General features: G+C 37.9%; 2 protein-coding genes across 2 annotated transcripts; both read right to left on the bottom strand.

The window, feature by feature from the left end:
• Window positions 1-977: 977 nt before the first annotated feature.
• Window positions 978-1297, bottom strand: DSM5745_04838 (uncharacterized protein; the record flags this gene model as incomplete). Its single annotated transcript, XM_026746854.1, has 2 exons — window positions 978-1156; window positions 1228-1297. The coding sequence occupies 2 exons, from the start codon at window positions 1295-1297 to the stop codon at window positions 978-980; spliced, it is 249 nt and encodes an 82-aa protein (XP_026604334.1).
• Window positions 1298-2756: 1459 nt separating this feature from the next.
• On the bottom strand, window positions 2757-4777 carry DSM5745_04837 (uncharacterized protein; the record flags this gene model as incomplete). Its single annotated transcript, XM_026746853.1, has 3 exons — window positions 2757-3164; window positions 3218-3651; window positions 3712-4777. The coding sequence occupies 3 exons, from the start codon at window positions 4775-4777 to the stop codon at window positions 2757-2759; spliced, it is 1908 nt and encodes a 635-aa protein (XP_026604333.1).
• Window positions 4778-9681: the final 4904 nt, after the last annotated feature.

Below are 9681 nucleotides of genomic sequence, written 5' to 3'. Positions count from 1 at the left end.
TTGGATACGTCCAATCAAGAAGCCACCCAATGAAATGAAGTGATGGCAGTTTTGCAGTACCGCTCGACGTGAGATCCCTGCAGGTGGCCTCAGTCTGACAGTCTGACTGCTCGAACAGCTGCCGGCACTTCCTTGAGATCGACAAAATGTGAAGCGAGGGCGAATGGAAGAAGGGTTGTGGGCACGCACGGTTCTGGTGGGACGTTGCACACGATGAAGCCCCGAAGGCCGGGCTGGCATCTGATAGCAATAAGAGGTGACTCTGAAGCTCGAAGATTTGGATGATTCCATGCTTGCTGATTGGCTGGTCGATGGTTGACAGATCGACAGTCTGAAGTGCGGTCTAATTGCTTGTGAACATTGGAGTTCCGGTCACAGTTTAAGGTACTTTCTGGTACTTTTCTGGTACTTTTCTGGTACTTCGTTGGTACTTTACGTCTTACATTACTGCTCCACACTGCCTGCATAACCAATTTGTACCTCCAAAAAGCAAGTAAAAAAATGGCCCGACCGTAAGCTTGAGCAATTAATGCCTCCTCTATTTCAGAGCTCCATAGAAGTGTGCGGGAATTGTTGGATAGCACTGCCTGACCCGTCTCACTCATCACATTGAGCTGAGCTATGCTCCAACATCACGATTCGTATGCCGGCAAGCGGTTGTACACTTCTAGGAACTGCAGGTATCTCCAAGCTGCGATTCGATGCAGCCTTCAAGGGCTTGGCCACTTCAGGGACGACCGGGAAACAACACTTTAATTGCAGAAATGCATTTTTTTCTACCTAGCATAAACCATAACAATCGACTTCTTTCAAATGAAGAGAAAGAAAGAAGCGGAAATCCTGAGTGCATGTATGGTACCATCCATAGATTCACCACACACCCAGCCACTACTAAGCTAGCAACCAGCGATCTTGATCATCGAAATAGCTATCCAAACCCCCATATCAGCAACAGCTAGAATCAAGTACTGAGAAACTCACATGCTGCTATAATTCTCCCAGGCTTTGTCAAGCTCCCGACTAGAATATTCCCAGCGGAGGACAAATTCTATAAAGTCGACAAGCACCGCATCGCGTACGCGGCCGACAATGCCGCGGTCGCTGAAGTGTTTACGGATCCGCACGGTCACAGGAACACTAAAGACCCGTAGGACATCTGGGATAGGATTAGCAGCCGGCGCGGCGAAGCTTTGACTACCAGCCGTGGGAGTCACTAGCCATTGTTACCGCGGATCAGGGCCACCCTGATGTCGGGGAACGGCGAGGATACGTCACGGTAGGCAGGGCGCTCGGGCATCTCGCGGCTTGTCATCCGTGGCGATGCGGCTGATATCGGGGGTTTCGAGAAATTGGCAGTTATAACACTGGGGTATCAAGACGGACGGTGGACTCCTTTTATGTTCGCGAGACAGGCAATCAAACACACGCTGCTTCTTAGCAGATTGTGAAGGTATCTTTGAAATATCTCCCATCCGTCTATCCCCGGGCGTGTCCAAAGTCCTGTCAAAAGTACAACTGACCATGGACAGCAAAGCAACGACGGCGCCAGGGTGCTGAAGAACGCCGGTACAGCTACCTAGAGAGATACATCAAATGTGGCTCATCTCGTTCGAAAAGATAGGTGGTACCTACCTACCCTGAACCATGCTTATAATAAAGATCTTCATGAGTTCTTTTCCTAAGCATGACCGGAGTAGCAGTTTGGCGCACCTCTGGGTGACGGATTGCATCTATTACCCGCCTAAAATCCAGCCCTCCACCGATGGGTTGGCGATTAATCACCGCGGAGGTGCAGAGCGCCATGGGGCTTGCCTGTACTACCCCAGGCAGGGCGATCTTTTGATCTTGTTTCACCTTCCGAGGTCGGCAACAACCATTTACGACTGGCCAACGCGCTCGGCTCAAGGAGGCATCCCCCGAGCCATAAGATCGGGTTGGGGATCACAATGTGACCAATCTTCATAGGTAAGATTGCGGCGCGGTAACTGCTGCGCCTCTTACCTACCCTGGTTGCCAGACGGCGCGATGCTTGGGCGGCGGCGGTAGAGAGTAACAAGATCAATCTTATGGCGCTCAGAATCTGATGACAGATGGACACTTCCCTGATAGGTGAGAATAGGTCGCGTTTCTGGCGCCTTTCTTCCCCTCTCCATGCTACCTTATCCTGAACAAACAGCAAACGGACGGGAATATTCGCCTTTTTTCCGCTCAACAGACTGGCCCCTACCTAGGTATGTATCTCCCGTGATTCTTTGCGGCCTATTTGTGATGGTTATGTTGAGCAAATGCAAACAGCGAGGCACTGGATGGCTCAATCCCGACTCTGGCTGTTTTCTCTTTCGACATTCCACCCCCTGGAGAAGTGCATACAAGCGAGCCTTGCGTGTTCTCACCCCAAGCACCCTTAGTCGATCTCATGGAGTACACCATATCCCATCAGAGCGCTCAGCAGCCCCTTCCGTAATGGCGAAATCATGCCTCGCGGCTTATTTGAGTTGGTTTGTTTTCCTTTCCAGTCTTTTCCCTCCGTGAGCTCCTACCATACTCCGCCTGAACCTCTACTGGACAATGATCCTAACGCGTTTCTTCTGCGCATCACACCTACGTCCGCGAACGGTCGCGCGCACTCCGTCCCCGCCCCCGCGGTCGCTGGCCGTCAAGGCATTGTGGTCGGGACACGGTCTAAATGGAAGGGGCAGGGTCCTTAGCCGACGGCTATTGGGTGCATCGTACATTTGAATTCGGGAGAGAAATTCTCACGGCTCATTTGCCACATCTCGCAGACGGATTTCCTGAACACCGGTGACGTGCCTGATATCGGCGAGCAGGTCTTGCGCTGCAGTAAAGTACCCAATTGCACCGTTGCCGGCTCCCCCGAACAGCATCCCCTGGACCAAACCGCCGCGGTCGAAAATAAGAGATCCGGCATCGGACGCCTTGAATGCCACCCTACCTGGGCGGAGAATCACATGCTCCCATGTTGGGAAAGTTACTCGCTCTCCGTTGACAAATCGAGTAGCTATCCTGCATGTGGTGAGGTTCCCGTACTTGCCCTCTGTGTATCCTGTTGCCCTACCCATTTTATAGAGCGGCTCGTCCATCTCGGGAAGCTCCATACCAAAGTCGGTGAGTTGATCGAAACCACGTGGACCATCAGTTGGAATCTAACAAGGTACATTAGCGACAAATCTTTGAAATTGTCCAGAGCACTACCTACCGTGACTTTGTTGTTTCCCGGGACTCGTCTGGGGCCAACCTTGACCAGGGCCCAATCCCGGATTGAGAATTTCTGGGGGTCGTCGACAGAGGGTGCCTCTCGTAGACCAGATGCGGCGAACACTGTCCCAAGTTTCAATCCGGGATGCCTCTGAGCGAATTCTCTGATCTCATTGCGCCCCCGCCTACACTCCGCAATTGTTGTGGCGAGACGCTGCCTCAGCTTTTCGAGGTAGGGTACAACGAGCTCGTCGTTCGCTCGAAGCTCTTCGACTTGCCGGTATACACGATGTGACTCGTTTTGCTTGATGATTGTTGTGAGCCTATCGATGGCGCTATCGATGTCTCTTTTGCTTGGCGAGTCTACCGGCAGGAGGCGGGCCTTGTTTTCATCTTGGGCGGGCCGAACACCCTCCTGCTTCCATTTTTGGACAGCTACATTCATTTTAGACGCGGCCATTTTTGAAGCATGGAATATCGCATGGCCCAACTTACCTTTTAGGTCTCCTGTGGAGAGCCCACTATCATTGGGCAAACAACAGTGCGAGCAGGTTAGGGCAAACGGCAGCCATTCCCCATTCTTAGGGTTCCTCAGTTCGACCCACCCGCCCAGCGTTCCGTGTGCGTCCTTCATGCCAGCCAGACCGATGCTAGAGCCAAGCTTGGGGTTAATTCGACAGTCATTAGGCGTAATTACATCGTCACTGGGGTCACCGCCACCTGTGACCTGGTTGTCTTTGTGAATTGCCACGGCAACATCGTCAAGTCCGTATCTGTCAAGGACGGCGACAACTTTCTCCCTCACTCGCCTCCAGTCGCGCCTGGTGGACCGATCGACACCCAAGAGGACGGTCGGCGGGCATTGCCGACGGTCGCTATTGCTACCGATGCGGAAGCACCCGATCGTGAATACGCCTCTAGTCCCAATGGTATTGAAGATTTCCAGGGCAATTTGCTTCCAGATGGGGAAGATGGCATCGGTCGGCAGACAAGCATGGATCACCGGAGAATCTCCGAACTTCTCATCGACGATTTCGACTGAAATTGGTTCGTCGGTCATCTTCTTGCCCTTAATGTGGTAGAGCAATTTCCGTGCAACAGTCCGCCACGTCGCTCGCGATGCGTCGCTGCGGCTTGCAACGACAAGCAGGGTTAGTATGGGCTTGCGGTTCGGCTCATATATCGACCGCCGCCCGCAGAATCGGATCTCGCTCGCCTGGAGGTTTTCGTTGCGGCAGATCTCGTCCAGCTCGGCGTGGATCTCGAAGGTCTGCGTCCATTCGAGACCCGCGTGTTCTGGGCGCCATGGAAGCAGGAGGATCATCTCGCATGGCAAGTCGCAGAGGTCTGGCCCGCCCGCTCTAAGGTCTGTCTCGATGAGTCCGTCTTGGTCGGGAACTGGTGTGGTATCGCTGGATGAGCCATATGTTCGTCGGAGGCGAGTAGGTTGGGGGCTCTGGTGGATATAGGGTGTCGGGTGTGGTTGGATTTTCGGCGACGCGTATGAAAGCTCGGTGGGGAAGATGGGCGCAATTAGAGATTGTAGCAGGAGGGTAGACATGATTATCCGTAGAGTGAAGGATGTTCTGGCTAATTGTGGTTGGAGTCGGTGTACTCGGGGAGTTTTGATGATCGGTGCTGGTGTGTTGTTGGAGAGATCAGGAAGCTGAAGACAAGACGCTTCGGACACTCAGTATACACCGGAATTCCAAGCCAACATGGGGAGGAATGAGTCACCACGTAAAGCCCGAGGCTTTGGTGGTTGGGGATTGATGTCCGGAACCCTAAACTCGGTCACACACCAATACTCTCCTATGTCACTTGTAAGTTGCCACCCCGGGTCTCGAGTTCAATTCGAATGAGCAAGATGCCAGACGAAAGAGTCATATTCCTGAGTATGAGGATGACTCTGTGGCCAGCTAGGGTGAAGTTGTTGGGAGACGAATATCTCTGTGGGCGGAGTCAGGCTAGAAAGGAAAAGTGGTAGCACAGCGAGCCTAGGGCAGCACGCCTGAACACTATTGACGGCGTCGTGTCAGGAATATGGAGAAGTCTTGAAAGATCTGAATGACTAAATAAGAAAAGGGAAAGGCCTGATAACACTGCCGCGGCGCAGAGATCCCCTTGGAGGGAAGGCGTGGAAATTGCTGGACAAGAGATCGATTCAAGGGAATCCCAAATTCCAAGATCAGCTGCGATGAAGCCATTCAGGGCGCAGGACAACCGGATCATTCATGCGGCTTTGGCGGCGAGAATGTAGTAAGAGCGGATTATTCGTACTGCGTCGGATGATCCGTAGTGCGTAGTAAAGAAAAAGTGACCTTTGTAGAACGCGTTGGCGTGATTGAACAGGTCGTCGAGGGGGATCATTGTCAGCCAAAGGTGGAGATCTCTCATTTTGGTGGAGTTCTTATTTGTTAACGCCTCCACATGCCGCGTTAGTATAGAAAAGTAAGGCGCTTAACGCCTTACTATTCTGGTAAAGAAATTAGGCCACTAATAAGTTTTTAAAGGCTTAAATTATTTATATAAACCCTTAGGTAGTTTTAGCTTTTAATAAATAACTTACTTTTTTTTATTTTTTTTATAGTATTTAATTAATAGCTTTATTAATTAATATAATATATAAAGGGCCTTATAGTTATAAACCTAAATATTAACTTAATAATTTAGCTTATTAAATTTTTACCTTTTTTAAATATTTTAAAATTATTTATATTTTTAAGTATATATCTTAAAAGTTATATTAAGCCCTTTATAGTTAATTACTTTTTTTATTAAATTAAAATAAATATTAATTAATTTTTAACTTTTATACTTAATTTAAAAATTATTATAAGCTTTATTAATAATATTATAAGTATAAAAGTTATTTTTAAGTTTAAAAATAACTAGCTAGCTTAATATAACTAGATTTTTTACTTTATTTAAATAATAAAAGTTTAAAAGTTTTTTAACCTAAATATTTTTTAAAAAAAAAGAAAAAAATTTTTTTTTCCTAAGTTACCTTTTAAAAATATAATTAAAAAAATATTTAAAATATATAATAAATACTAGCTTAATACTAAGTATTATTATATTAAAGTTTAAAAAATAAATAAAGCTATTTAAAAAACTATTATTATTTTTATTTAATAACTTATTAAAAATAAACTTATTATAAAAATTTTAGCTAAATTAAAGTAATAGTTTATTTTAACTAATTTTAAGACTAAACTAAAGGTATTTAGTAATTATTTTATAGCCTTAAATATTTTAATTTAATAAGATAAAATTAATAATTAGCTTTAAAATTATAAAAATACTTACCAAGAAATTAAACACCTTAATTAACCTAAATTAAAAAATAAAATAATTAATATAACCTTCCTGCGGATAATTAGCAAGTATTTAAACTTTTATATAAAATAAAATACTAATTAATTAAATTAAAAAGGTACTAATTTAATTTCTTATTTTTAGTTTATATTTAAATATTAATAATATTTTTTTATAATTAATAACTTTTTTAAAAACTTTGCTAGAGCAGTGGCCTTTATAACTTTTAGTAAAAAATTAAATATTTTTTTTAAAATAGTATTAATTAATAACAAGCCTTTTTATTTATATAGCTATTTTTAAGTAGTAAAATAATATTAATATTTTATATAATTATATAAAAAGCCATGGTATAAACCTAAAAAAAATATAAATAAAAAGGTTAATAAAACTTTTAATAAAAATAATAAATATAGCAAGAAACTTTAAAAGGTAAGGGCTAAAAATAAATAAATTYTTAAAAATAAAAAAAAGTTAAAAAAAAAAGTTTAAAAAGCTTTTTTAGCTACTTAGGCTATAGTAAAAAAAAATACTATAATTATATACTTATTATAAGTATTTAAAGTAATTTAATACTTTAAAATATTTTTATTTTTAATACTAGTACCTTTATTTATATTTATAATAATTTTAGCTATTTTACCTTTTTTAATTAATTAAAAAAAGATAATATTTAAATAAAAAATATAATTATTATTATTTAAGGTATAAAATTAGTACTACTTTATTTTAAGGCTTTAAATAATAAAATAATACCTTTTACTTTTAGTAAAATAGCCTTTATACCTAGCTTTTATATTAATATTTTAATAGCTAGGCCTTTTAAAAAGGCTAAATATTTTTAAAATTTTAATACCTTAATTACTAAGAATAATAAACTAGTATTTTATCTTAAAGATTATTTATTTAGCCTTTAAATAGTTAAGTTTAAAAAGAACTTAAAGCCTTAAAAAAGGCTAATATATTAATTTAATAAAAAGTTAAGACCTTAACTTAAAAAATTTATATTAAAAAAAATTTTAAAGCTTTTTACTAGCACCTAGGCTATATTAGTAATAAGGCACTTTAATACTTATTTATTATAATTAAAAAAGTTTAAATTACTAGTTTTTAACTACCTTAATAATATAATACTTATAAATATAAATAGGCCCCTTAATAAATATTTAGGAGGCCTAAAAATCCTGCTACTATATTATTTATTTAAGTTTACTTTAACTTAATTTTTATAAGAAAAGCAATAAATAAAAAAAAATAGGTAACTTACTTTTATAATAAAAATACTAAATTTTACTAGGCCTATATTTACTAAAAAAAAAGCAAGTATAAAAATATTATTAAATAATATACTAAGCTTATTTAAACCTAGTTTAATATTACTTTTAAGATTTTTTTAATAATTATAAGCTTATACTTAGTAATAATATTCTTAATTTTATTATATTTTAAGGTATACTTTAAAACTAGTTTACTTTTTATACTTTTTTTTAAAATAATATAGCTAAGTACTTTAATAGTATATTAATTAAAAAAGTAAAAATAATAGCTTTTTATAAAAAAATTTTTTTTAATATATAGCCCTAGGTTATAAAGGCCGCGGCTTATATTAATAATTAAATTTTTATTAAGCTATTAAATTAAAAAATATTATAAAAAGCACTTACTAATAAAAAACCTTATATTTTTAGTATTAAAATACTAGGCTATTTTGCCTAGGTAAGATAATTTTAGGTAAAAAGTTTTTATAAAATAAAATTAAAGGCTTTATTAAAATACTTACTAGGCTATATTACTTTAAATATTTAGTAAATCTAGTTTTTTAAAAAGTAGCTTATTTAAGCCTGTAAAAATATTATTTTTAATAAGTTTAAATTATATAATTTAAAAAATCCTTTTTTTATTATTAATATTAAAATTAAGTTACTAGAGCCTTTAGCTTAAGTTTTTAATATTTTTTTTAAAACCGTAAATTTGAAAAGATTAATCTTAACCTTAACTTTAATAAATCTTTTAAATAAAAAAAAAATAAGGGTATTTTAAATATAAATAGGCCATGGGTGGTGGAAATCTTAAAAAAAAAATATTAATAGTAGTAGTAAGTATAAAGCAAGAAATAAGGCTTAAAATATTATTAATAAAATTAAAAATACTACTAGTAAAAAAAAGGCCTTTAATTAACTAAATAAGTTTTTATACTTACTAACTTTAAAGCTAACTTCTAAACCTTATTATTATAAAAGGCTTATATAAAACTTAGCCTTATAAATAACTTTAAAAGCTTATTTAAAAAATCCCTAGTAATAAATTTTGCGCTTTTAAGTATTTTAATATTTTTTTATTAATTTAGCTAGTAAATAATTACTTAAAAAAGATAAATAAGCATGCCTAGCTTTTTTTTTTTACTTAGCCTTTAAGCTTAGCGTGCTTAGGGGGTGGAACTTTAATAACTTTAGCTTTTTTTTTAGGATATTTAGGCGTAGGCATAGATAATATAATGCTAATAATTATATATATAATTTAAATCTAAATAATGCTCCCTTAAATAATTTAAATAACCTTAATTATATTTAATTTACCTTTTTTACTTTTTATTAAAACCCTGCAAAAAAACAGCTTTATTAAGATAATCTACCTCCTCCTCCCAAGCGCTGGAGTAATCTTAAAGACTATCTGCTCCATGACAAGTTCCTAGAGGCTTTAGAATGCTCCCTCGGACGATCCAAATAACCTTGACTATATCTAATTTGCCTTTTCCACTCTTTATTAAAACCCTGTAAAAAAACGGCTTTATTAAAATAATTTACCTTTTTTTTTAAGCGCTGGAGTAATTTTAAAGATTATTTACTTTATAATAAGTTCCTGGAGGCTTTAGACTTTAAACTAGGAATATTTTATAAAATAAAAGTATAAAAGGTAGTAAATAAATAAAAAGTAAAAATAAATAAGCTAATTTTTTTATTATAGGTTTTTACTTATAAATTTAATATTAATAGTTACTTTATTAAAACTAAAGCCTAAATTTATATACATAGAGATTTAAAACTAAAATTTTTTAAAAAAAATTAAGTAATAACTACTTTAACAAGGGCCTTTAAAGCTCTTATAGTACTTATAGCTACTTTTAATTTTAATTTTAATTAAAAAAAT

This window comes from Aspergillus mulundensis (genome assembly GCF_003369625.1).
Source record: "Aspergillus mulundensis strain DSM 5745 chromosome Unknown scaffold_4, whole genome shotgun sequence".
Taxonomy (NCBI): domain Eukaryota; kingdom Fungi; phylum Ascomycota; class Eurotiomycetes; order Eurotiales; family Aspergillaceae; genus Aspergillus; species Aspergillus mulundensis.
This window is presented reverse-complemented; position numbering and strand designations above follow the sequence as displayed.